Genomic DNA, 26,367 nt, shown 5'->3' with positions numbered 1-26,367 from the left:
CTATATGGTCGATATCTCTGCTATCGGGCAGGACCTAATTCCGTCGATATACAGCTCACACACACATTCAGATGAAGGTAATGTGCCCCGATCTATGTTCCATCCCTCCCGTCAGTTACCGTATATATCTCTATCCAAGAAAATTGGCAATGATGGCTTGATTGGTTATCTCTGTGCGGCCTTGCAGGGATGAGCCCTGTATTGGTGGCAGTGCGTGTACATACGAGGTAGTGAGTTGCTGCCCATGTGCCAGACACTGACAATGACGTTGTTGTGGCGCAAACCATCGTCTTTCCCTCTTCGTATTCTACACCATCACCATGCGCTTTCCCTAGGACCTCGTCCTCATTACAACAAACCTCTGTTCTCCTAATTTTATTCTTTTGTCTAAGTACCTGCTTCTAATAAGAGTCCTCTTTCTTCAAGACACCTTTTTGTGCAGCTCCTTTCGCAGTCTACATTCGATTGGCGATGGCGATGCAATATATCAATTACATCAAAGCCAAGGCACATTTGGCAACGTCCAAGCCGTCTGAAACTCCAGTCCTTTCCGAGGAAGATGAACAGTTTCTGGACCGAATCACATCCCAGGAAAATCCACCTCCCCTTCCTGCACGGCCAGATATAGTTGCACCCCTCAGAGATGCTCAGGTGGCTCTCATGGATGGCGCGCAGAACATTCCTCTGCCAGAAACGCCAAACGAGGTCACTGAGGAACCCACGATGATTCAGAATGCCGCTGAAGCCGGGACAATGGAATCTGCAGCAACCAAACCCAAGGCCACCTGGAGCTGGCTTCGACGCGACAGTCGCGAAATCCGTCAACAAGGGCGCGAGACAACGGCCGCCGGTCTGGATGATATCGTCGCAAACCTTAAGAAAGCTGAAGAGGAAGATAGCGATGAGGTCAAGGAAGCCAAGAGGGAAGAAGAAGACATGACCATTGTCCTCGAACGACTCAACTTGGCCGCCATCAACAATCGAGTGTTTTCCATCAGTGATGAGACCCAGGAACTTTTGCGACAGTTCAATCTCGTCTTCAAAGACCTTGTCAACGGTGTACCAACCGCCTACGATGACCTAGAGAAACTCCTGACCAATGGAGACAGACAGCTACAGAAGACCTTCAACTCTCTCCCGGGTTTCTTGCAGAAACTCATTGAGAGGCTGCCAGAGACCATGACCAAGGGTCTTGCACCAGAAATCATGGCCGCTGCGGCAGAACGAGCTTCCAAGAGTGGTATGAATATGGGGAACGCCGGAAAAGCTGCAGCTGCAGCCTCCAAGTTTGGATTCAAGACACCTTCATTGAAAGAATTGGTTGGAAAACCAGCGGCCGTCACTGGTATGTTGAGATCGATCCTTGGCTACCTGCGGGCAAGATTCCCAGCCTTCATGGGGGCCAATGTGCTGTGGTCACTGGCAATGTTCGGTAAGTGGCTTTATTTGTAACCCTGCTAGCAGTGTTGGAAGGTTTGATTCTGACGACTCAACAGTATTACTGTTTGTCTTCTGGTATTGTCACAAAAGAGGCAAGGAGGTCAGACTGGAGAAGGAACGCAAACTTACAGAAGACGAGATGGAAAAGCTTGACGCCGAATTTAAAGCTGAATATGGCGATGACATACCATCGACCACTGCAGAAGCTGGAGCGTCGATCGAAGAAGTCAAGGCTGGAGTCAAAGAGGCTGCGGCTCTGAAAGAAGCCGGCATGGAGGAGGATTCAGTGACAGAGAAGCCCGTGGATCCGGCCATTATCCCTCCAACCACAGTGCCATGATTTAGCGAGTGCAATACTCCGTATCTGGGCTACGACGATCACGATTACGATGAACGAGTGATGAAAACTGGTGAATCATACTCGGTAGGTGCCCGGTACCGTAGGTGGTAACCTGGAATGACGAACGAAGCGCCAATCTGTGGGGTATTGGGATTTTTTATTCGGATCAAGTTTGCGACTAGTGTTTTGGGAACATTCGGATTCTGTAGCGGGTGGGGGAGGATTCATTGGCGCGGTCCACCAATGCTGGCAATAACTGTTGAATGCTGATGGCTGCCTTCTGGGCCACCGAGACAACTACTAGTACACTCATTCCGCAAGCAGAGCAGAGGCAACATTGTGAGTCAGAGGTGTTTCTACGCCCAGTTGATGACATGAATAACGAATGAATTGATTTTGAGTGCCCAGTGTTCGTACGTTGCCCAGCAAGCCAGCTGTCAATGATCATCCAGCGGAGTCTAGTTAGTAGCCGTGGCTAATAAGTTTCTCTCTGACGAGGCGAGGGGTTGAACTGGCACAACTGGTCACCGTCATTACCTCTGGTCACCGAGACTCGTCTTCCGAGGCGCCTTGACTCATTTTGGTTTTTTGTGTACTCTGATTGGCGGAATGGCCGGATAGCACGTGATGTAGTTCCGCTCTCGATCTAGGAAACTTTTTTTTCTACAAAATTTTTGGGTGTCAGCAAGAACGGAATTGACCACGAAGGGCACGAAATACCTACCTAAGGAACCTCAAGAGTCAATCGTATGACACGGAATGTAGAACATACAGCCTCCTTGTAGATATGGAGCCAATTATAGTCGCCTCCCGGGCAAAATCATGGGCTGATTGACATTCAAAAATAGCGGTGTGAAAGGGTCCCGTCGCAAAAGCCCAAGTGGGGAGTTCAGACTACTAGTTCAATACATCTGCCTCTTTTTTCCTGTCCCTCCCTCTTCTCTTTTTCCCCCTCTACAAACTACAACAACCACCGTCCAGCCTGTCCATATCTCCAGATCAAGTGCACCAATATCAATATCACAAACATATCGTACGAGGATCATATTTTGCCATGGCCTCCGCTGCGTTCTAGACGGCTTGAGAGGCCCCTTCAAAGGGTCTCTCTTCCTCTTCTCACCAGGCAGCCCAAGCAAATCCTCGTTTACGATATCGATACTCTTTCGAGAGCTCTACCGCGTAGGAGCTCGTCATCACTTACTGCTCTCGAAATTGCCTTGCACTACATCTAAGAAAGCACCGACGAGTCCTCTGCGACTGGAGGTGTTTTGGACGACTTCTCACCTTCGGGACGGCTATCCGCTCACCCTCGACCTTCCTCCTCCCGCCTTCCCCTTCCCTTTTTACTCCTCCGCCCCAATACCTAGCAATATTTCCAAGTCAATATTTGCTCCTCTATCGTCATGTCTCGCCTTTACACCCGCAACAATCGTGGCCGCCAGTCTATGCTTGGATCTGTACCAAAATTTCCCAACCTCAAACAACGTCCGGTCGACACCCCCCGCCCACCCAACACGAACACGAACAAGAACAAGAACACTCGCAAGTATGGTGCGACGAATAAGACTGCTCCAAAACGCAAAAGAACTGTGAGCACATCCTCCGAGTCCTCGTTGACGGATCTTGGTACCGAGACGGGGGACGAAGCCTCAGATGAAGAAAGCGAAGAGGAGGATGCTGATGAAGAAGATGACCTGCCGGCTGTCTCCGCCCCGTCTCGTTCTCGTATCTTGAACGGGACGGGGCGCAAATTCCCCTATTTTGACAGAGACGACGTTTCCGTGGCCCCTAGTGTGGACAGCATGTTCGGAGACTACGAAAATTACTACGATGAAGATGATGACCCAACCCTGTCACCTGAGGAAAATCGCAAACGCTTTGAAAATCAGATCTTCGCTGACTCGGACGAAGAAATCGATGCCTATCAGGCAGTCGATGAGATTAGCGACTCTGACGACGGGCTGGATGAAGGGCGCATTGCGGAACAAGAACTGCTCGCAATGTTGTCTGAGGAGGCCAACAGTGATGCGGACCTCCTCCTCAACCAGATCGACGGCTTGTCCGCTTATGGATTTGGTGATGACAGTGATGCTAATAGCATCCAACGCTATCCATCGTCTCAAAGTGAAGGTGGCATCGATGCAGGTGTTGAGCGGCATGTGCATTTCGCTGTAGACAGTGACCCGTCTCTTTTCTTGCGCATGTCAGAGTCTCCGACCATTACTCGTGCATTGCTTCCATCAGCACTACCCGAGCCCAGCTCTTCAATTCACATGGCTGTTCAACGCTCTTTGGGCCTGGTCGACGACCTGGATGACTGTATGTCCCGTTCGATTGATGTATGTGTACAATGACTAACATGGTGCAGCCGACCTCACCGATGATTGCTTACCAGAGGAGGCGCATTCAAACATACCCCATGCTGCTGAACCAGAAAATGAACGATCTCCACCTGCCGCTACACCATCCAAAAAATCCGCGAAAAAGGCGCCTCAACGTCGAGGTCCGCCTCGTGGTATCTTCATCGACGATGGCAACAAGACGTCGGGCATTCTCGATCCCTCAGGCAAGATCATCCTCATGACCAACCCACACTTGCTTGGAGAAGAGTTTGCTCGTCGTTATGGAGCGTCTCAGACATCTAGTCCGGATGTAGGCTTCGCTGAACTCATTGACGATAGCGACGTTGGTGATCTTGATTCAGGTGCCGGAGTCTTTGGCGCTCCAGGTGCTGACATCATGTTGGCCAGCCTCAACTCTGCTATCAATGACCCATCCAACCCAGGCCAGGCCATCGGCCCTCTAGAAGCGTTCTATCCTTCCAGCAGCTTTGTGTTTGGAGCTTATGCGATTGATCCGGATGACCTGGAGGAGAACTTCCAACCGGATGAAGACATGGGAGAAGATGTTATCAATCTGCACGACGTCATCAAGTTCGACGATGAGACGGACGATAGTGACGCCCCGACATCACCTATCTTCATGCCTCCAACTCGTGAGCTCTCTGGCTTTGGCAATACGGACAACTCCTTTGCCTCATTCAACAACAATAACATCACGGCTTTCCGGCGCAACGCGGATCCGGCATTCGCTGCTCTCAACAATACGCCGTCATTCCGCGATGTTGAGCTCTTCAGCTCACCTTTTGCCACACCTGGAGCGAATCGGCGCAAACGGAAGAACCATGCATCTCCGTACACTTCTTCCCATTACAAGGGAGTGACACCAGTGCAACGAATGTGGGATCCAAGTCAACCCCAAACTCCCGAGGCAACAACTCCTTCTGCTGGCAAAAGGCGCAGGATAATGATTTGATGAGATTATGATGGACATGATCTTGTCTCAAACATGTCGACTTTTTCTATGGGCAGACCTAATTTCAGGCGAGCCATGTATGAACGTGGATCAAACATATGGCGTTTATCTATCCTGAGACGAGCTGTTCCTTTCCGTCATTCGTGTTTGCTTCTCGTTATCGCAGGAAGAGAAAAGGTCGAACGGAGCACGAGCTTATGAAAATGCCCAAGAGATGGGTTGCTCATGAGATACATGGCATCGGGGAAAAGGGTTTTCATTCAATCATTTGTTATGCGGTCTTGACGACAAGGGGGCCAAAGTGTTATTTTCAATGGGATTCACAGCGTCTTTAGATACCAGCAGCAATTGCTACGATCAATGATAAAGTATTTCGACGAATATGCGATCCCATTGATTGCCATCAAATATAGCACCCGCCCGTGCCGTTCTATCTTTATGTGTGCTCATGTTTTTCTGATTGCGATTTTGCGGGCATTATGCGGGTATGATGTCAGATGAGGCTACGAGGCTGAGATGCTGCGGCATGTTTGGCATGCGCTCTCGCCTGCGTGTCTCTTTACACCTTTACCCATTCGCTGTGCATCCCTCCAGAGCAGCGATTAAATACTCATCTTGCCTCTATTCTCAATATGCTCGTTCAGTGACCGCTTCTGGCCTGTGTCGCTGTACTCCATGATCCTTCCTTGTCTGTCGCACCACACGAGTCGAAATCGTCTACGTACCATCTTCTTGCTCCCTGCCATTACCTCTCCCATTCCACGACACGACATAGGAAACCAAAGCGAATCCATCAAGAAGAGGGGGGCGGGAAATACCAAGTCTACTAGTCGACGAGGCTAGCGGCCGGAAACATGGCATGGTACTCACTCCTCCCGACTCATTTGACCGCGTACGAGACATGGATCATTCGCGGCTTTGTACGTCTCTTCCTGTTTTACTTCTGCTGGCCTCATTCCCCTTTTGCACTTCGGGACTGTTTCTCTTTCGCTGCCTGTCCTGTCTTGTCCTTTGCGATGCCGATGGGCTAACCCTCGTCCTTGCGTCAAAGTTGTTATTGGCAGTGATAAATATCCTTCCCTGGATCCTTGCATTCCTCTACGATGCGCTCCTGTACCTCGGGCGAATGGTGTGGCATGAGATTCCCGTTTTCGGCGGGCGGGCCAGAGGTGAGAATAGGCCGAGAGCGCCGAGTCTGAGACAGAGGGCGGGGAGGAGGATGAGTTTCGCCGAGTTGGTCACGGCGACGACCGGTGCGAGTGGAGGTGGTGCTGCGCCGTCGACGCCGACGAGGGCGGGCACGAGACAAGAAAGGGGCCATGAGAAGAATTTGAGCAGGACGAGTATACCAGAGGAACAAGAACAGGAACAGGAGGAGAATCCGTGAAAACAATAAAGAAGAACAGGGCGTGGTTAAGAGAGTGTGGTGCCTGAATGTCACCCCAGAGCCGGCGTTGCGGAGGTTCTAGGGAGCAAGAACAACAACAGCAACAACAAGCAGCGAGCGTAGTGGAGGATGCGACACGAAACGACATATACTGCATATGATAACTGCCGCAAGACGCCGATTGTGAAAGGGACACGCGAAAGGAGACGGATTATTCGAGCCACAAGACCCGGTCCACAATGTGACTGTGACTATGGCTGTAGTGCGAGTGCGAGTGCCAGTGCGACTACAAGCAAGGAGAGCACTTTCAGCCTGCCCCCCTGCCTCATCGCGCCCTCTTGCCAGAAGCCCATTTTATAAGGCTGAGTAATCCCTTTCCCGGGGGGCAAACACGGGCCAGGCAGGGCACGAGCAGAAAGGGCCATGATATTCGGACCAAAACTATTGCAAAATGATGGCGCGACCCCCGGGGGGGGTGAAGAGAAGTACGGCCGTATGCAATGGCCGATTCTCTTCCTGCAGACTTTCCCCTGCAGACGTTTCACCGTCAAGAGTCGACGTCCATCGAGCATATGATTTTGACCCGACGACCGCCAGAAGGGAACCTCGATCTCTCCCCGGAGAACAAGCGGAGAGAGAGCGGAGCGAAACCGACGCGGTCATATGTGTCCCACCGTCGTCATCGCTGGCCATCCGAACTCTACTTCGACGCACTGAAAAAGGAAACGAAAGGAGAAAGGGACAATGGCCAGCCTTCACGCACGGTCTGGATTAAGCGTCTTGGAGATCTATGCCAGCAGCAGCCTGAACAGAAGCGAGCGGACGAAACCAACGACCGAAACAAAAAGAGAGATCTGGCAGGAATGGGAAAGGGGGCAAAACATTTGTGCGAAGGGTTTCCATTCAAAGGCGAATCCAGGTGTGCGTGGGAGGTGGACATCAACATCAAGAGGTCGCACGACTAGAGCTCCGACATATATCTACTGGTGATGGGAGGTCAAGGACATTTCTCGTCCTTCCAAGCGCGCGTGTATCAAGGTAGTGTCTACATAGTAGTCTCATGCCATTCGTTCTAATATTTAATTGTTCTGTGGACCGTGATTTGGCTCCCTTTGCCCGACCACATTGAGCATTGGCCACGCTGCAAAACGGCAGGAGTGCCTCCAATCAAGCGCATCTTGTCGCCTTACCCTCCCGCGAATGTCCGAGTATTCTGTCGTCTGCAAATGGCAGACGCTTCCCATTCGCAAGCAAGACCACATCTCAACGATCCGCTGCCTTGAGGACTGCCAGCAGTCTCGGCAAGCTCATTTACCCATTGCGCCTAACTTCGTGCTGTGGTCGAAACCTGACAACGCACCTATGCGGTCCCTTGCACAATTGGACACATGAATGAGACTCTTGTTCGCGTTCGCATTCCCATCTTGCCTTAGCTTTACCATTAGCTGTGCGCTGCGGTCGGCGTCTTCCTTAGAAAGCCTCTGAGGTAGTAGCGAGCAGTCGTGTTCAATAATCATCATCTTCGTCACCATACCGCCCATCGAAGGCGGCGTCGATGTCCTCATCCACATCGTCACGGACGTAGTCGTCTTCATCTGGGTCTTGCATGCTTTTGTCTTCGGCGTCGTCGTCATCATCTCCTGTATCTGCTTCACTTCCCTGATCTGGAGAGGATGCTGCGGCAAGGGGCGCTTTGGATTGTCCCGCAGTACCAGATACAGGATCGACAGCTTCTTCTTCGGGTAAGGCCATCTGATCTGACGAGTCTCGCATGGTTGCTGTTTCCAAAGAGGAGTTTATTGTCGGGACGCCGGTCGAAGGTTGCTGCTGTCGCGATCGTGGTTGCGCTGAGGACGCAACTGTCGGTATGCCACCTGAAGCGCGAACAGTTGGTGGGCCTTGGCTTTGCGTGGCGGGAGGCGTCGACTGCTGTGGAGAGCGTGACGAAGATGCCACTTTCGGTATCCCATCGCTGGTACGGATTGGCGGAGGTCCTTGACTCTGCGTCGCTGGGGGCGTCGGTTGTTGCTCCGGCTCCGGCTCAGGCTCAGCGGTTTCAGGGTCCGCACTCGTTCCGCTAGCTTTGGGTTGCGGCTCTGCTGTAGCTTCACGTTCATCTCGATCTCCTGCGGGTGTGCCGCTAGGACTCGTACTCCTACTCCCCTCCGCTGACGCGACACTTCCTTCTCGCTGATCTCGAGCTTGACTTTCGCGCTGCTCTTTTCGCTTCCTCTCTCTCCGCTCCGCCGCAACAGAAGCTCGGCTCCGTTCTCTTCCCGACCCTCGCCCGCCGTTTCCGCGGAAGATCGCCTCCGGCCCGAGGGAAGCAACTGTGCTTGCAACACTTCCCTCTCGGGCGTCCTGAGGCAGGTCACTAACCACGCTCTCACTTCGCGAATCACCACTGGTATCTCCCCCAGCAATTCCATAGATGGAGTCGAGAACATCGTAATTCACCCGTCTTGAGTACACGCCTCGAGTCTTGAACATCTCACGCACGGATTCGGCGGCACTTCTTTCGCGCTCGCCACGGCCAGCATCGCCTCCTTCGCCTCCTTTGTTCAAATAGCTCACATCACCTCTCCGTCCGGGCTTCTTGGTTCCATCCTTTCTTTTCCCCTTGGCCATTTTCTCTCTCAATGCTTCTTTCGCAGGATCAAGACCACGTGCACGCATGTCCGCTTCCTTGAGGTCTTGCTTGATGCGCTTGGCGTTGTTTTGTCGCAACCAGTCGGCGTTCATACTCACCCAAATCGTCTCCTTAATCTGGGACTCTTCATGACTCAGCAGACACATAGACACGTCCTCATCCGAGTCAAATTCGTCGGCTTTCAGGGTCGGGGAGAGCGAGACATAGCCCGTATTGCCAACATTCGTGTTCACGGCCGGTCCCGGCGTCTTGTCTTTGATACTGGGTCCGAGCGGGTTGATGCTGTCGCTAGTTGGCTGTGCAGGGGCTCCGTCATTGGATGGCCTTGCCTGTGAGTCTTCATCCAGACTGTGGTTTGGATTGAGTTCAGGATTTTCACGCAGTGTCGCTTGTATGTCTTGTTCAATCTCATTCTCAATGGCAATTTCGGCTTCTGATGGAGGAGGTGCTTTCCAAGGTAAAGCTCGCTGTCTGCGAGCGCCACTGGGAGAATCTGCGTTCCCCTCCTCAGGCAAGGTATCGGCCGAGGTAGTACCGTTATCAGCGGCAGTCAAAGCAGGGTCAATCGGGATCTGTCTTTGAGGTATGTCAGGGATCTTGTAGCCATCTGCATCGACCCGAATACGCTTAGCTGGATGTTCCGGGTTATTTGGGTCTTGCGTCCCTTGGGGCTCTGGGGTGGCCGAGCCCTCAATCTCGGCGGCAGTTTCCGGTAGAGGATGTTTCCTCGGTCGACCTCGTTTCCTCTTGACCGGTTTTGGGTTGAGGGCTTTTTGGTAGGAAGGTGGGTCTGAGGCGACCATTGCATCGAGGACTGAGTTGTTTCTGAATTGTGAGACTGAAAGCTTGCTGCTGGCAGTGTCCTGGAATTCCTCAAGGCGCTTGTTGATGGTAATCTCGGTGACTTTGGCTGTCAAGACAACTTCTCTGGTGGTACGACGGTAGTTGTTCATTCTAGCTGCGAGAATGACGGCAGCACCACAAACTCCAGAAGGACGTCTTCCAGTTGACATCCAATCGCGCTTCATCCTCTGGACGATCCTGATGGCATCCATTTTGATCTTGTCTCGATGTGCTTTGTCGAACTCAAGCTCGTCGACAAATCTGCTCACAAGCACTTCTGGGCCCATTGCCAGTAGATCAGAACTGACTTCTCCTTGGACGCTCCCATCAGCCTGGAGGAAGAGTTTGCGCACGAGATCAGTGTACATCTTGCCCAGAGCAAACACATCAACGTTGAGCTTTTCGGCAAAGTCGATCAGCATCAGGCTGTACATGGGACGTCGCTCATTCTGGATCTGTTCATGTTTTCGCCGACATGCAAGATAGAGACAGACGACAGCGACACTGTCAATCGTTCTGCCTTGAACGAAGGAGACACCCCAGGCCAGCTTGAACAGCTGCAGGCCTGCATCCACTTCGGCTTGTCGAACACCGAGGAGGGTCTGGTATGACTGCATGATCGTTCTGGCATGTGCTTCCGATCGCTCTCGATTGACAGTAGGTTCACGCCCAGCATTTCCTAGCGCACCTCCAGTGGCATAGGTTCGTTGATGGGTTTGGCCCTCCTGGACGCGTACTCCCAAAGCTGTGATAGCACCCGAATCTGTTTCGCCAAAGCCCTGTTCGCTGACAAGACCAGACTCCTCTAGGGCGACAGCACCACAGGTGTCGCAAATAAGTCCTTGCTCACTTTCAACAACATGGGGATTGGGACAGCTGGGATTAGTACATTTCAGAATTTTGGCTCCGGTAGGTCGTTGTATGCTTGGGGTAGATGAACGTCGGAAGGACGGTGTTGTTGCCCGGAATGACCCTGGCGCTGGACTGCCTAGACCCTCAATTCTCCCGCGAGGAATTGCTCTTCGGTGCTGTCCAGCACGAGGTTTGGGTGGAGGTGGCTTGAGCGCCGGCATGTTGAAGATCGGTTTCGAGGATGGTGAGAATGGTGACTAGAGGTTATAGATTGATCTCGGAGTGTTTGCTGAGATGGTATTGCATGTTCTGGCACGTGACCAGGAGTGGTAATGAGTAATGAGTTAGGAGTGAGGCTGTGAGTCGGCGTTGTATGACTCAGGCTCGACCAAGATCGAAAGGTGGCTGGGTGTGTTGAGGACGGCGATTCATTTGTTTTTGGACATTGTATCTGCTCGCTGCGCAGAGCTATGGTACCAGGTATTCGAGATGGTCAGAAGTGGCAAGGATGAGGACAATTGATTGGAGGAGAAGGGAGAGATTGTTGTTGGTGATGGATGAAAGTGAACTCGAAAAAGTGGTCGAGAATCTGGTGTTTTTGCACCCGCCACGTGACTGGCCTGTGAAGAGGTGGAGGCGGGGCAGCAGCGGCGGCTGGTCGACGACTTTTTGCCAAGACTGCACACTGTCCTTGATACAGTGAAGCAGAAACAGCAAACAATATTGCTGTCAGTCAGGACTTTGGTGATTCTATCATCAAATGAATGAGAGCTGCGGTCGGGGCTTGTTTGTACCTGCTTTCACAAAAATTCACTCTGATGTCGAACCTGTTTTTTCAAAAGTAGTGCGAGCGCGCAGAAAATGGGAGAATGATCACGTGATATAGGAGCTATACCTACTTTGAAGTAGCTTAAGCTGCGGCTTGGCGCTTTGCCCTGCAGCGAAATACTCCTCCGTACTACAGCCTCGCTTTCTAACTCTTCGATATTTCTCTCCTACGTGCCTATCCTAATCAGAAGTTATGAGACGATGCTGGCGGACGTGTCTGGCGATGACCTCTTCTATTACACATATACACTCGATCAAGGTTATATCAGCATCGAGGAAAATCTCATTTGTTTCATGCGAGTGCTCTCGGCTCGATCGTGGTTTGCATATCTTGATATGTGCCCTTCATTCCATCTGGAAGCCCCAAGCCCCAAATATTCTACATTGAAGTGCAGCTTAAGGTGGCAGAGTGTCCGGTCTACCTTTGCACGTCGGTGAGTTCCATCAGGTCTGATCGCAGGACCGTCGACACAGCCATGCGATACGCACTGGCCATCTGGTGAAACTTGAGCGGGTCCGTGTAATATCTCGCTCAATTCATGAGCTGCTAGTGGACTTTGCTAAATTTGCAGCCGAAGGGCTGGATGGCGAGATGGTCATTATGGTCCGTGCTTTCGGGGAACAGACTACCTACGCCTGCCAGTTGCTATCAACAACGATGGGGGTCACTATGATCATAACGTCTTCCTCTGCTTCTCAGGTTCAAGTTGGCTGTCTGCACAAAGCCAGAGATCTTGGCGAACTGACCTTTCCTGGCGGTTCTCTTCCGATACTAGGATTTGTTTTGTCCCCCTTTTTCCTTGAGACCTCGTCATGTCAGCAGATTACCCGAAACTCTCATGGCTTGAGAAACTTGACCTTGTACCAGCTTTTCTATCAATAGGTGAGCTTCAACAAGTCGTGATCTTAGCGACTGGCTAACAATTACAGGTTGGGCTGCTTCGTACGCAGCTTTAGAATGGCCCCTTCGACCTTCATCAGGAGCCGACACCTACTATCACCATGTCGTCCATGCACTGGTTAGGAGGGTATCTTCAGTAATGGCTCCGGCTCTGCTTCAAGGCTGACCCCCTCAGTTTTCTCAAAGGATGAGCTTGACACAAGCGCAGTATGTTGCATGTCCCATGGCTCAGGCTATCACTATGCTAACTTACAATCTCAGATGGATTGATCCCACCTTCATGGATGCCTACAAAAAGTGGTGCTCTAAACATCGAATTGTAATGAATGTCGCCATCATCTCCCAGTATACCAAGGGCTTATGGCTTGGTGATCCGACAGCAGACTATGTGATGGTCTACTTTCATGGTGCTCCCCCTCTCTCACCCTCGCTTGAGCGAATCTGACTCGAAAGTAGGTGGAGGATTTGCATTCGGTGGCAATGACGGCCATCTATCCTTTTGGAGCACGGTAATCGCCAAATTGGCCACTCGAGGGGTCTCTTTGAGCGTCCTGTTCGTGGCTTACCCAGTTATGCCGCAAGCTTTCTTTCCCCGACAGTTCCAGGAAGCGGTGAACGCAATACGCTACGTACTGGAAGATCTGAGTTGTTCCGCAAGTCGAGTCATGATTGCAGGTGACTCGGCTGGAGGCAATCTTGCTGCTGCTGCATTGCTACATGCGGCTCGGCCCTCCAATCTTGCTCCTACCTTACCAAAGATATCAGTCTCGCAGAAGCTCAGAGGACTCGTCTTAATCTCGCCATGGGTAAGCTTTGATGTGTCGTTGCACAGTTTCGAAAGAAACCGCAACAAGGACTACCTGAAAGCAGAGACGGAAAAGCGTTGGAGCGACATGTATCTCAACAAACAGTCACCATCACCCTACAACGAACCTGCTCTAGCATCGCCCGAAGATTGGAAAGACCTACCTGTACTAGGCGTGCTAGTGACTGCAGGATCGAATGAGGTCTTAATTGACGGAATCGATTATTGGGTCAAAGATCTACAGGTCAGTTTTCCCCTTCAACCTCGGCGATGGCATTGCTTACTCTGCAACCAGGTTCACAATCCAAATGTTACATACAAGGTGGCAAACCACGAGCCTCACGAGGCTCCACTTACCTGGCCCGTCTTTGGTGACCATCGAGAGACGGAAACGCACAGGAACGTGATCGAGTGGTTGGGCAGTAATCTGAAGGTGCAGAACGAATCGTCTACCGATCACAAAGTCCAGAAGACTATCTAGTTGAATGAAGCCTTTCCTAGGGCGTCGAGGCCCGATGGATCCGGATCACCATACCCTGCATATCTCCCAAAATCTGGAACCAGTGAAACGTTAAGTTCTTGACCGGATTGAGATGAACTCGACCTGTGGCTTTTTCACGACCTGCTGAACTGCAAACTACGAACCATTCGATGAAGATGCAAAAGTCCAATTACCATTGAAGTTGGGCCCACAATCTCCAAGTTCTGCTTGCACGGACCTGTTCCTTCAATATCGCCAAGAGAGATGTCTATACCAGGCAGTCGCATGCAGACCGCACAGACCTCTTCATACCTATTTATGGGAAGTCCGTGCTTAACCACGACTGAATAGCTCGAACAGTCCCAGGCTTGCGGAAAGTCTGGATTAAACATCAGCCACAATGCAGTAGTTATTTGGCCATGAGATTCTGCATTATTCTGGCTGCGAAATATTCGAACGACTATGGATTGTGACAAGACGGCCGCGCCTATATTGAAGCAGAGACTCACCAGCCTTATTTCAATCCAAGCGCCCGTTTTTGCTCGTCTCTTTCAATCCCGGATCAGTCTCCGCGATTTTGAAAACCTGCAAGCTTTTCGTTCCTTACCTGCTTGCCTAATGGCCAGCATGCTTGTTGACACAATGGCCAACCCTGAACCAGAAATAACGGCTGTGGAAGAGATCCTCACTGTCACTGTCGAGTCACCTTCCAGTGAAGGTCTCACAATCCACAAAGAAGCCATGATTTCGACCATTACCGAGACTACTGTTGATACGAAAGCGGTCACATCCGTACAGGTGCTCGAAGAGACAACAACTGTATCGAAAAACGCGGAAGCCGCTCCCACAAAGGTGAAGAAAGCAAAGAAGTCCAAGGACAGCAAGGAGAAAGCGCCACCTAAGCCGGCCGAGCTACCATTCTACCAGTCCTTGGGCCAGAAGCTATGTACTGAAAGCCAAGAGGAGACAGCATGCAACAAGCGTGCTCTAGAGGACACAAACATACAAGCCTCTTCAACCGGTTCGAAGTCTAGAGCCAGTACGTCTGACTTTCTGCATCCCAGCAGACCGACGCATCGACGAACAAACAGCCACCGATCAGAAGTCGACCTCAGCGATCGCGAGAACAGTGTCAGCACCGGGTCCATGTCCGACATTGAAGTTAAGGACCCGTCAGTCAATAGCAGTCTCAAAGGCAACCTGTACAATCTCGACGACTTCAAACGTCTCGAAGCGATCAACCAGCTCATTGCAGAATATGGCACGGTCTCTCACATGAGTGTCCGGGATCCCAGCTACTCGTTCTGGATCAATAGGACTCGGACTGCTGCTGTTCACTTCAAACTCCTCAACAAGGTCGCCGTGCTAGCTGGTGATCCACTCTGCCCAGCATCTGCCATGCCCTCAGTTCTTGAAGAGTTCGAGAGATACTGCAGGAAATCACGCTGGAAGACCTCCATCATCGGCGCTAGCGAGGACATGCTGGAGCTCGCCAAACTCCGGAAATGGCCCGTCATGCGCTTCGGCACAGAAAAGGTCTTGAACCCAATGACGAACGAAGTACTCCTGGGCAAGGGCGGAAAACGAACAGCCACACAATGCAAGCAACTCCTCGACCCTACCAAAGGCGGTCTGACGCTGCACGTCTACATCCCCTCCAGAGGACGCGACCTCAGCCTCGAGGCCGAATTGACCAAGATCTACGACGACTGGCGCGGCGACCGCAACACATCTCGCGACAACCAGGCTTTCATCACGGTCTTTGAAATGTTCTCCATGCCGCACCTCATGACCTTCATCTACACGACGAGCAAAGACGGCGCGGGCGCAGGCGCGATCAACGGCTTCGCCGCCCTCCGCAAAATGGGCTCGTCGGCGGCTGGGAAATACCACATCGACCCCTTCATCCAAGCAGCTTCCGCCCCCAGGGGGACATCGGACCTCCTCATCTTCGCGTCGCTGGCGTACCTCAACGCCCTCGGCTCCACGTATCTCGGCCTGGGCCACGAACCCGTCAGCGAGCCAGACGCCATGTGGAACATGAACTCGCTCATTGTCAAGTCCACGAGAAAGGTCTACCGCCATATCTTCGGGCGTCTGCCCGTGGGCGGCAAAGAGACGTTCAATTCGCGCTGGAAGCCCGACAGCGAGCAAGAGGCCGGCTTGTATCTCATCTTCATCGGCAAGAAGACACCCAGCCCGAAACATTTGCTTGCAATGACGCATTTCGCCAACATAAGTCTGCGCAACGTCCTCAAGGCAGACTGGAAGGATTTCAAACAGGAGCTGCGTGTGCCTGTTGCCAATCCGGGACTGATGCTTTATGCCGGTGCTGCGCCGTCGGTGCAGGCCCCCGGCGCGGATCGTGATCGTGATCCTGAACGTGTGAAGGTGGACCGTAGCGTCAGTGCACCAGCTACCACCACGCTATAATTTCTCGGATCTGAGTACTCTATACTGGATGGGATTTTTTTTAGCTCGTATGTGGTGCACTGTGGTGTTGGGAATGCGCATTTGTCAGCGTACAGGACGACTTCGGTCCAAAAAAGCCCCTGGCCTCGGGCGTTGGTAGTTCGTAATGATACTCCGTAATTGTCTCCACCGATTATTCCTGCTACTCAGTATTGTGTCCTCTGCTCTATTCAGTGAAACGTTGAGCGCAAATTGACGGACAAATCTCCCAACATTAGTAATCCTCAGCCGCCACCAACGTCCAAAGCCTTGCTTACGTGTTTGTTGCAGTGGCCCAAACAGTGCGAAAGCGGAGAATCTATACCTATCGAGCTTATACGGGCAACACGGGAAATTCTACTTGGGCCTCCCCTTATTTCGCATTCAGGCCCCTGTCATTGACATCGTCCAGACGGATATTAGACATATATCCGATTCGTGGAAACCTGGACGAGGGTTGTAGGATGCATCTCCAGGTACTTGGGGAAAGTTGGGCCTGACTGCGCATTAGGACCGGAGGCGAAGGTATAAATGGACCTTTGCCCGTGGCACCCAAACAACACTCTCCATCTTTCAAGACGTTCTGAATTGAAAAAACTTCCACTAAGCAATGTCCTCATATCTCATCACAGGCGCCGGCCGCGGCCTCGGCCTCGAACTCGTCACTCAACTTGTTCAAGCACCGGCCAGTCAAGTGTCCGTGGTCTTCGCAGCTTCTAGACGCGAACCGTCCTCTCCGCTTCAGAAACTCATCGACAGCTCGTCAGGCCGCGTCGTGCACGTTCCCATGGTCATCACCGAGCGCGCCAGCCTCGACAAAGCGGCAGCCGAAGTCGAGGCCAAGCTCGGCGACAAAGGCCTTGATGTCCTGATCAACAACGCAGGCGTCATGCCTCCCACTTTCGAAGGCATAGCAAAGATGGACAACCTGCGCTACGCCTTGGAAGTCAACGTCGAAGCCGTGCATGAGACGATTGCTGCTTTCTTGCCATTGTTGAAGAAAGGCACATTGAAGAAAGTGGTTAACATGTACGTTGCCATCCCAAGCTTTTGAAACCCCCCCCCCCCCAAGCTGGCAAATTCGAGGCGAGGCGGGGCAGACCAGATAAGTCGAGCTGCTGACGCGAAGCGAAATCTACAGAACAACGACTCTCGGGTCCATCACCCAAGCGCCGAAATATATATGGGCCCCGTTCCCTGCGTACAAGATCTCCAAAGCGGCAATGAATATGCTCACCGTTCAGTACGCTCTAGAGTATGCCAAGGAAGGGTTCACGATCTTTGGCATTTCCCCTGGTGTAAGTCTTCGCCCACTCGGTGTAGCCCTCGACCGCGCGCAGAGGCAATTTCGGGAATAAGTAGCTGACGTGTTCGTGGCATGCAGTGGCTCAAGACCGATATGGGCAGCCAACAGGCCGACCTGGAGGTGGATGTCGGAACGAAAGCGGTGCTCGACATCATCTTCCAGAGCAATCCGGAGAAGTACAATGGCACGTTTCAGAACGTTCTTGTCCCTGGGTGGGAGAACAAAGAAGGTCCAAATCAATATGACGGCAAGGTCGTACCGTGGTAGGCGCGGACCGACCAGTGAGAAGATACTCGGCCTGCCGATGCATGGCAGCCCAATATGTATGCTTCGGATGACGCAACGAAGAGTGACTGGACTTGACCGGACTCTGTCGTTTATAAAGACGCAGACCATGGGTGACAGGAAGAAGAGACGGGCAGGGCCTTGGATCTTAGCATGGCGCACCTCAACCTGGTGCCTGGCCAATCGAAGATTCTGCCCTGCAAGGCATTCGTGTCCCTTTCAGTCGCGTCTGCTCAAGTATCGTGCCAGGGCTCCAGGGTCTCATTCCAAGTCCGAAATCACATTGCACAGGCTCCTGGCTTTCCCATCTACGTGGTGGGTGAGAGTTCAGCCACTTCGAACCGCGCTTTGTCCCCGCGGCTCCAGCCCTCGTTATCGTCTTGAGTGGCAGCGATAGGCTCCACATGTTCCGATACTTCTGCCCAGAAAGCTTGTCCAGCTTGGTCACAATCTTGCTCGAACCATAGGAACTTTGAACACACGTTCTTGGCACTATCCCACGACTGCCATGTCCGTTCTCTGCAAATGCTGGCCGAAGCCTGGACGAACCATAGTCTCAAAGCTGTTTCCTCTGCGAGGATGCCGCCCAGTACCATCCCCCATAGTGACAGCTCAGGATACTGCTGCCACAGCCGAAAGATGAAGCAGCTGTCCAGCGCAGATTTGATACGTTGTGATAGAGTATAATGCAGCCCTGAGACCCCAGGCAAAGGGAATAAGACGAGCAGCATATAACTTAACGTACTTAGCCGACACATGTCATACAAGCAAGGGTCCGGATGGAGAGGATCATCGAAAGATTTGTCCGGTAAGCTAAGCAAATCATGCAACAAAGTGTTCCTTCCCCACACGATATGGATGTGTCGAGGGGCGGAGGGACTCTGCTCCAGGTAAAGGTCATACCCTATCGAGACATCACGGATCGCGTGAATGATTTGCATAAGAGGGTCGACTTGTATAGACTCCGGCAGTGCCCCGAAACCGGTAGCCAAGTCTTGCAATAATGGCCGTAGGGCTTTTGTGTCTGGGTAGGGCCAAATTGCCATCATCCGCGCTGTGGAGATACGCAACGGATAGGCTGGGGCACGGAGGTTTTTGAAGGCATCAATAACGTCGGCCCTGCAATGGATTAGTCCGGATGGCTGTGTTGTCAAGGTGAGAAAACCTACAAGGCGATGACATTAGACAGAAACTCCTGTTTTATCGTATGGAACCCTCCTCTCTGCTCAACCAGGATTCGCACCGCGTTTAAGTGTGCCGTTTCCCAATCCATGTGTCCGTAGTAATGAAAATTCTGGGCGGTGAGAAGAGACGAATCAGCCGTTCGATAAGGGCGAGGCAGGAGGGTTTCTCCCGACCCATGTGCGCCCAGAGTGACCATGCAAAGCAAAAGTTCATCTGGAATATCCGACTGCAGGCGGGAGATTTCCTGATTCAACGCCTTGATCGCATGCATTTTGTAGGTCAGACGAAGGATCTGGTTCTCTCGGGTTACTTGCATTCCTGTGTGGGCGAAGGCGTTATGGGTGGCGCCGGCGTAGACAATGGTGTAAAAAGCTGCAGGTGAACGCATCGCGCTCTCAAGAATGGTATGCTTGATATCGCTGATTGCCGTGGCAGCGATCGAGCAGGAAAAGACAGGCCATTGGTAGGAGACTGCATGGGCTAGCATTTCCTGCACATAATGAGGAACATCTCGACGCATGAGGACATTGAAGGGGTCCATTTGGCCAACCCCCACGTCGAGCGGTGATGGACAGACCGAATTCGAAGAAGCTTCAGTCCTAATTCGGAAAGCGTTCATGCCTGACAGTCTCTGGTGCTTTCCCTTGTCGAAGCAGTCATTTTGCGCATTCCCTTGAGGTCCCTGCCGGGCTGACTTGCGAAGCGCTTCCTGTGGGCCAGGTGGAGGTCTGCTACCTGCATATGCCTTGGCGAGGCGTTCTAGCTTGGCTTTCCTATGGTACTCGCGGGCAGCATGCTTCTGTAACGAAATCTCCGAGTCATCTGGGACTTGTTTGGACGAACGTGGCGGTCGATACGGTACGAAGAGGACTCTCGTCCCCACTCCTGATGTCGTCTCACCTGGATAAACCATGGTTATTTTGAGATGTTAAGAAGATGCTCAATGGAGACTTTGGGATTCTCTGTAAAAGATGAACCGAAGAGGTGGGAGAGCGATTGAGGAATGAAAATCTCTGTGGGGAAGATCCCGAATTCGAAGTGGGCGCCGCAGCCGATTCGTGGCTACCTACCAAGCAACACACGGTACGCATATCTTCAGCTATCTTCGAATACGGGTGCTCGAGGGAGCGAGGGAGGGGTTCTAACCAACTGAGATTGAAGAGCCCAGTGGGAAACCCCACCTCTGGACGTGTTTTTAACGGGCACGCGGGCAGGGGGTCTCACCCAGAGCTAGAACTCCCCGGGTAGTCCTAAGCGGGGCATCCGAGGTACCATGGTACAGAGTCAACCACAGAATCGGAAATTGCCTACCATTATACCTTAGGCCAGTGCTTACCTGGCACCCTTAAAATACCTTATTGTTCATCTGTCGGAAATGTGGTGTGGACATTGGAATAACTCCTCCTACGCTCCCACCGCTTCCCACCGCTTCCCACCGCTTCCCACCGCTTCCCACCGCTCCCTATTCTATCGATTGACACACCAAAGGTTGAGGCCGCTCAGTCCCTGGTTTTCATCCTTAACATCATCAGGAATGGTGGCGCCGACTCTTTCTGCCAACGAGCATGCGGTTCCAGACTGTCCCATGTGCGGCCTCCATAGCCTTGGGTTGTTTAGTCGTCCGCTCGCCAAGACTGAAGCGCGTAGGTCATATCATTTCTTTTGTCGCGCTTGATGGTGCAAGACTCAGCCACCGAAGAGTGCATTGCGGATTCGAGAATGAGAAAAATCAAATTCGACTGTATCACAGTACCGTGGTAAGCCTCGCACGTGGGTGGGTGCAACATCGGATTCCTTCAAGGCGATTGCCATGAAATTTCTCGAACAACTCGCACGTGGGTGGTTCAAGGCTTCCTATAGGCACCCCGGATCATGTCGCCAAGGGGCGGTCACTCTTGGCCGCAATGAAGTGCCATCAGTGCGTTCCGCCATCAGCCAAGACGTTGCGCTCTCCTATCCTCCACCACAACTCGTCTGACAGGGCGCAATTCTAACCTGCACCTAGCGAAAGCTTTGCCTTTTGCCGAGTCTGACCCCCGTTAGCTCAGCCGGATTAAGCTCTGACCAAGCTATCGTCTTCGTCTGACAAGAAAGGCCAAGCCCATAAGGCGCCTGGGCATCGGCGGGTGTTCCTCTCGCTATCACTTGGCGGAAAACTTACCACTGCTTTAGGGCCCAGACAGATCTTAGCGGGCCCCTCTGGATCTGGATGTCCGACTTTTACATCACTCATCTATACGGCTGGAAGTCGGGTTGGAGCGCACGGGGGCGCAGTTTCGCAGAATGCCGCAACGAGACGGAGGATAGAGGCTTCCTGGACTCGCACATAAAAGGCCAGAGACACCTCCGCTGGGCCTGTAGGGTTTCTTCTTTACCACCAGACTTCCACCAAATCTCATTGAACAATACACACCCGAAGCCAATAAGATGGCTCTCGATCAGTACACCTACGTGTTCGTTATCGGCACCTTCTTCGCATTGCTCGACGCGTGAGTCCCCCTTCCAGCCCAACGTGTGATCAGCGTGTCCAGAAAGAGCCACAACCAGAGCAACAACAGTCTCCTGTATTCGGAAGAAGTCGATAGAATCCTACGCGAATTGGGCATAGAGACATGCGCAAAAGATGGCAAAAACTGGACATTTGACTCACCTCTAAATTTGGTCGTTGGTCCCGAACTGTGCTAATACCGTCTTGGAATGCAGATACAACAACGGTGCCAATGATGTCGCCAATGCTTGGGCCACGAGTGTGTAAGTCCTTCTCTCCTCCAACGGCGATGCCAATACGCCCTGAGCACTGGGGTTCCGTTCGTCGTCCTTGGGTAGCCCTCTAACGGCCTGCAGGTCGTCGAGGTCTATCTCGTACCGGCAAGCCATGATCTGTGGTTTTGTCTTCGAGATGCTTGGAGCCATAACCGTGGGCGCTCGCACAGCCGACACCATCAAGAATAAGATCATCCCAACTGTGAGTCGTCTCCTCCTCGAAAAGAAGCCTTAATACACTTTGTCTTATTTCGATCCTCCTTCACTGATACACATGCTGACCATATGCAGACCGCCTTTCAAGACAATGCTGGTGTACAAATGCTTGCTTTCACCTGTGCACTTACCGCAGCCTCAACTTGGGTCATGTGGTGTACACGACATTCAGCCCACGTCTCTTCCACCTACTCACTCATCTCTGCCGTCGCCGGTGTCGGCGTGGCGACCGTGGGTGCTTCCAAGGTAGAATGGGGTTGGAACGGCGGCAAGGGCCTTGGCGCGATGTAAGTCTTCTTCTCAGTTCTGTCTTTCGCATCGTCTGGTCAGATCAATATACGATTCATTGAGACGGATACCTTGATTCTACCGTGCTAACTTTTCGGCTGCACAGTTTTGCTGGACTGGGCATGGCTCCAGCTATCTCTGCAGGGTTTGCGGCGAGCATCTTCATGCTTATCAAGGTCATTGTTCATATCCGCAAAAACCCCGTCCCCTGGGCCGTGTATACGTCGCCGTTTTTCTTCCTCATTGCAGGTACTATCTGCACACTCTCCATCGTCTACAAGGGTTCTCCCAACTTGGGTCTCAACAAAAAGCCAAGTTGGTACGTGGCTTCGGTCACCATGGGCACTGGGGGCGGCCTCTGTCTCCTTGCCATAATCTTCTTCGTTCCAGTGAGTTTTTCCGCGCGACCTTTGGCCATCTGGTCCGCAACAGGAGCGATAACTGACAATCTGCAGTGGCTCCGCGCGAAAATCATGAAGAAGGATTACACCGTCACTTGGTGGATGGTAATCTATGGACCTCTACTCTGGAACCGCCCAGCTCCCCCGGACGCCGAACAGGCAAAGGTACCCAACTACGCCGTTGTTCAGAAAGACCCTGAGCTCGACAGCGATGCCTCACAAAAGTCCGTCAGCGAATATGATGCAGGTGAAGGCGTCGCCATGGGCAACGAGAAGAACCTTGTCATAACCGAAGCCCACCAGGTTCCCTACAAGGAGCTCATGGCTCAGGGGCAAGCACGATTCCATGCCAAACTCCGCCGCAAGAGAGGACCTCTGGGCTGGGCTATGCGCACATTGCATGATAACCCCATGGGCGCAGGCGAGGTGAGCCAAGCGACATCATAACGGACGACTCAGATGCTGACAACGATGATACCAGATCTATGAATTCCGCAATATGAAGCTGCTTGCGAAACGTCTTCCTGCCATGGTCGTTGTTGGCCTTCTTTACGGTGTCAACTACGACATCCACGCTGCACAGACTGGTATCGAAGGTACGCCAGAAGGAGAGCGCATGAAAAGGGTGTATGCCGCTGCCAAAAAATACCCCAATGAGACCGAGCACACGTACTCTTTCATCCAAGTTCTCACCGCCTGTACTGCGTCATTCGCCCACGGCGCCAACGATGTCGGCAATTCGGTTGGCCCTTGGGCTGTCATCTACTCGGCATGGAGCACCGGTGATGCCGCAGCCTCCAAGGCTCCGGTGCCCGTTTGGCAGCTCGCTGTTCTCTCTGCAACGATATCCCTCGGTCTCGTCACATATGGATATAACATCATGAAAGGTCAGTCGTGACGATTCACTGCTTGGGCAGCGAGATTTTGGACTGACTCGTGCACCAGTCATGGGTAACAAGATTACCTACCATTCGCCCAGCAGAGGGTGCTCTATGGAGATGGGCGCCGCCATCACGGTGCTTCTCTTCTCACAGTACTCTCTTCCCGTGTCTACGAGCATGTGCATCACCGGCGCAACTGTAGGTGTCGGACTCTGCAACGGCACGCTGAAAGCCGTCAACTTCCAACGAGTACGAGAAGAAGCCCCCCTGTATATCTGATTTTCCAGTGCTCTAACGTCCTTCTAGGTCGGTCTCCTCCTACTGGCTTGGCTTCTTACCATCCCGATCGCCGGTACTCTCGGTGGAGTCCTCATGGGCTTGTTCCTCAACGCTCCTCACTTCCTTGGTTAGACGCAGCCAATCCTCAATTAATCGGTAGAACGTACTGTTTTTCGTCTCGCTCTTTTTGCTGGCGAGAAATCGAAAGGAACGACGCGATCATTTCACATCTTGGGCACTTGAGGGTCTCGCAGAATCGAAACGGTTGCCATGCCACGCGGGCAAGTCTGCCGCGAGCTTCAGGTGGATACTGTATTTGCAAACATCTTGTTGATCGGTGCCCTCTACATCAACTGCGTCAAATTATCATACTTCTATCATGCTCTTACCAGAACAATGTCCTAAGATTTATTTTGTTGTCGGCTTTACCATGACCGGCACCGTCCCGAACGACTTCACCGGCATCGTGTCCATGGCTTTCCATATACGCATGAAACTATCGATCTGCCTCTTCATGGCGTCCACATCGACCAACTGTCTCTCGTCAAAGTCCTCCGGCCACTCGGCAAGAAGGTACAATGGTGTCGTGATGAGCGCCATGTTCGGGATCTGCACATCGGTGAGCGGTTCTCCTTCACCCGACTGTACGCCCTTTGGAATTGGGTCGTTGATGCGCACGAAGCCCGGATACGCCCCGTTCCAGAATTGCTCCGTCATATTCACAAGCTCCGGGGTGTTGGCGTAGAGCAATTCCTCCGTCTGATTGCCCGCAGAGTAATATTTCCCACTCCCTAGGTCCTCAACCCAGTCCACTGCGCCGAGGTGCTCGACGCAGACGCTCACCACGGCTTTCATCTGACCCGCGCCGCCTTTCCAGTACTGCGGATTATCGTCCAACCAACGTGTCGTGGCTCGTCCTTTCGTACTGAATGCCGGTTGGTGCATGTGGCCAGTCACGAAGACCAAGACTGTCGTCCTTTCAGGCGGGTTGGCCACGAGGTCCTTTGCTTTGGCCAGCAGGGCGATGTGGCCGTTCTCCTCGACCGCGTTGACGCCGTCGGTGTGCGTGTTGATGATGATGGATTCGTTTTTGAACTTTGTGCCCTCGACAACGACCCATATCGTCCGGGTGGGCGTTTTGGGAACGAGGTCACCGCTGAGCGTGAGCAGTGCCTTTTTCTTCGCCTTCGTTGCTGCAAGGACCGTGTTCGCCGCGTCACCAGCGACGAAAACCGTGGGCACGCCCTGGTACAGTCGTTTGAAAGGGACGTACTGGCCTCGAGCATTTCCCGGCGTGATGTGCTGCCAGACGTATATTACACCCTTTACCCCGGCCTTGGCCGCCGCCGTGAGATTGGCGATCTTGGCATCAGCTGTCGCTGTTGGGAGGCCTGTCTCGACATACCACGGTGGTTGTCCCGGCCACAGGGCCAGCGCCGAACTCCAATTCGTCGGACTGTTGGTGACATTGAGCACGGCAATGTTGCCAGTAGCTTGAGTCCAATTCGGCTCTAGGGTCGGGCCAATGAGATCGACTAGGGTCCCTGATACACCTGTGTCGTTTGTCTTGCCGGAATAGGGAGCGTAAGATGAGATTTCGACCTCTTGACCTCCCACTTTCAGGATGGGTGGAGTCAATGGCTGGTCCATGTAGGTGAAGTTGAGTGTGTCAGTGTGGACTGTCAATCCGAGCAATTCGAGCTCAGACTGGAGGTGGTCGATCAGCTTGTTGTGGTTGGGACTTCCTGTCACACGACTCTTCAAGTCCGCCAGGAAGGCAACTTCGGCCTCATACAAGGCCGCATCACTGGTGTTCGCGGCAATGCTGAGGACGGGCAGAAGCGTACACACAGCTGCCGCGAGGAGTGATCTGAACTTGTCAAAGAACATCTTGTGCCACCCACCTTCAATTCATCGGCGTTGTAACTGTCGGGCGGGCTGCCGCGACATATTGGGATGTCGCCCTGTATTTATCCATGCAAGCGACGAGCTCCAGTCTCCGCATCGCACCATCACAAAGAACTTACGATACCCCGCATCGGGATGTTACATACTGCTTGTAGATGAGATCTGACAGGCCTCTCAAGCTTGCTACTAATTACCTGGGCCGCGGTGACCTCGGTAGGGAAATGCAGACGTAACAGGAAATAGAGATGCCGATCTTATATTGCGCAACAGAGTTAATAAGCATAACACGGTGATAGCAAATATCATAGTACAAAAGTCAACGAATAAATATGCTTCCTCCGTTGTTACCACATAGATCTGCTCGTAAGGCTGTCAACTCCTGCCACATGCGGTCGGTAGAGGTGAAAGAGAGTGCCGAGGTTAAGGAGCGACAGCCTTGTCACGTGCCACATGAGCCTTGCGCAGCCTTGTCTTGGCATCGAGATGGCGGCTACGGCTCAATCACGGCTAAATGTTAGCGAGTCACGTACTATGCGCACCCTACGAACCGCCCAGCATGTCC

General features: G+C 52.5%; 11 protein-coding genes across 11 annotated transcripts; 8 read left to right on the top strand and 3 right to left on the bottom strand.

Moving 5' to 3' along the window:
• The first annotated feature begins 358 nt into the window (after window positions 1-358).
• PV05_08716 (uncharacterized protein) lies at window positions 359-1,962 on the top strand. Its single transcript, XM_013458250.1, has 2 exons — window positions 359-1,432; window positions 1,497-1,962. The coding sequence occupies exons 1-2, from the start codon at window positions 472-474 to the stop codon at window positions 1,778-1,780; spliced, it is 1,245 nt and encodes a 414-aa protein (XP_013313704.1). The 5' UTR covers window positions 359-471; the 3' UTR covers window positions 1,781-1,962.
• Window positions 1,963-2,737: 775 nt separating this feature from the next.
• Window positions 2,738-5,478, top strand: PV05_08715 (uncharacterized protein). The gene is made up of 2 exons (XM_013458249.1): window positions 2,738-4,099; window positions 4,149-5,478. Exons 1-2 carry the CDS (start codon window positions 3,184-3,186, stop codon window positions 5,093-5,095), a joined length of 1,863 nt encoding a protein of 620 aa, XP_013313703.1. The 5' UTR covers window positions 2,738-3,183; the 3' UTR covers window positions 5,096-5,478.
• Window positions 5,479-5,954: 476 nt separating this feature from the next.
• Window positions 5,955-6,482, top strand: PV05_08714 (uncharacterized protein; the record flags this gene model as incomplete). The annotated part of the gene is made up of 1 exon (XM_013458248.1): window positions 5,955-6,482. One exon carries the CDS (start codon window positions 5,955-5,957, stop codon window positions 6,480-6,482), a length of 528 nt encoding a protein of 175 aa, XP_013313702.1.
• A 500-nt stretch (window positions 6,483-6,982) lies between these two features.
• PV05_08713 (uncharacterized protein) lies at window positions 6,983-7,447 on the top strand (the record flags this gene model as incomplete). Its single annotated transcript, XM_013458247.1, has 1 exon — window positions 6,983-7,447. One exon carries the CDS (start codon window positions 6,983-6,985, stop codon window positions 7,445-7,447), a length of 465 nt encoding a protein of 154 aa, XP_013313701.1.
• Window positions 7,448-7,526: 79 nt separating this feature from the next.
• PV05_08712 (uncharacterized protein) lies at window positions 7,527-11,382 on the bottom strand. The gene has a single exon (XM_013458246.1). The coding sequence runs from the start codon at window positions 11,046-11,048 to the stop codon at window positions 7,989-7,991; it is 3,060 nt and encodes a 1,019-aa protein (XP_013313700.1). The 5' UTR covers window positions 11,049-11,382; the 3' UTR covers window positions 7,527-7,988.
• Window positions 11,383-12,468: 1,086 nt separating this feature from the next.
• On the top strand, window positions 12,469-13,842 carry PV05_08711 (uncharacterized protein; the record flags this gene model as incomplete). Its single annotated transcript, XM_013458245.1, has 6 exons — window positions 12,469-12,538; window positions 12,586-12,683; window positions 12,732-12,763; window positions 12,818-12,963; window positions 13,013-13,605; window positions 13,657-13,842. The coding sequence occupies 6 exons, from the start codon at window positions 12,469-12,471 to the stop codon at window positions 13,840-13,842; spliced, it is 1,125 nt and encodes a 374-aa protein (XP_013313699.1).
• A 462-nt stretch (window positions 13,843-14,304) lies between these two features.
• On the top strand, window positions 14,305-16,275 carry PV05_08710 (uncharacterized protein; the record flags this gene model as incomplete). Its single annotated transcript, XM_013458244.1, has 1 exon — window positions 14,305-16,275. The coding sequence occupies one exon, from the start codon at window positions 14,305-14,307 to the stop codon at window positions 16,273-16,275; it is 1,971 nt and encodes a 656-aa protein (XP_013313698.1).
• A 538-nt stretch (window positions 16,276-16,813) lies between these two features.
• PV05_08709 (uncharacterized protein) lies at window positions 16,814-18,141 on the top strand. Its single transcript, XM_013458243.1, has 3 exons — window positions 16,814-17,322; window positions 17,435-17,591; window positions 17,678-18,141. Exons 1-3 carry the CDS (start codon window positions 16,904-16,906, stop codon window positions 17,864-17,866), a joined length of 765 nt encoding a protein of 254 aa, XP_013313697.1. The 5' UTR covers window positions 16,814-16,903; the 3' UTR covers window positions 17,867-18,141.
• PV05_08708 (uncharacterized protein) lies at window positions 18,020-19,982 on the bottom strand (the record flags this gene model as incomplete). Its single annotated transcript, XM_013458242.1, has 2 exons — window positions 18,020-19,003; window positions 19,054-19,982. 2 exons carry the CDS (start codon window positions 19,980-19,982, stop codon window positions 18,193-18,195), a joined length of 1,740 nt encoding a protein of 579 aa, XP_013313696.1. The 3' UTR covers window positions 18,020-18,192.
• Window positions 19,983-21,496: 1,514 nt separating this feature from the next.
• Window positions 21,497-24,255, top strand: PV05_08707 (uncharacterized protein; the record flags this gene model as incomplete). Its single annotated transcript, XM_013458241.1, has 9 exons — window positions 21,497-21,558; window positions 21,773-21,820; window positions 21,914-22,034; window positions 22,124-22,335; window positions 22,443-22,725; window positions 22,792-23,163; window positions 23,219-23,624; window positions 23,683-23,867; window positions 23,925-24,255. The coding sequence occupies 9 exons, from the start codon at window positions 21,497-21,499 to the stop codon at window positions 24,027-24,029; spliced, it is 1,794 nt and encodes a 597-aa protein (XP_013313695.1). The 3' UTR covers window positions 24,030-24,255.
• A 50-nt stretch (window positions 24,256-24,305) lies between these two features.
• On the bottom strand, window positions 24,306-25,787 carry PV05_08706 (uncharacterized protein; the record flags this gene model as incomplete). Its single annotated transcript, XM_013458240.1, has 1 exon — window positions 24,306-25,787. The coding sequence occupies one exon, from the start codon at window positions 25,785-25,787 to the stop codon at window positions 24,306-24,308; it is 1,482 nt and encodes a 493-aa protein (XP_013313694.1).
• Window positions 25,788-26,367: the final 580 nt, after the last annotated feature.

Source organism: Exophiala xenobiotica (genome assembly GCF_000835505.1).
Source record: "Exophiala xenobiotica strain CBS 118157 unplaced genomic scaffold supercont1.5, whole genome shotgun sequence".
Lineage (NCBI taxonomy): Eukaryota > Fungi > Ascomycota > Eurotiomycetes > Chaetothyriales > Herpotrichiellaceae > Exophiala > Exophiala xenobiotica.
Note: the sequence above shows the minus strand (reverse complement) of the source record. Positions and strands in the feature narration are given on the sequence as shown.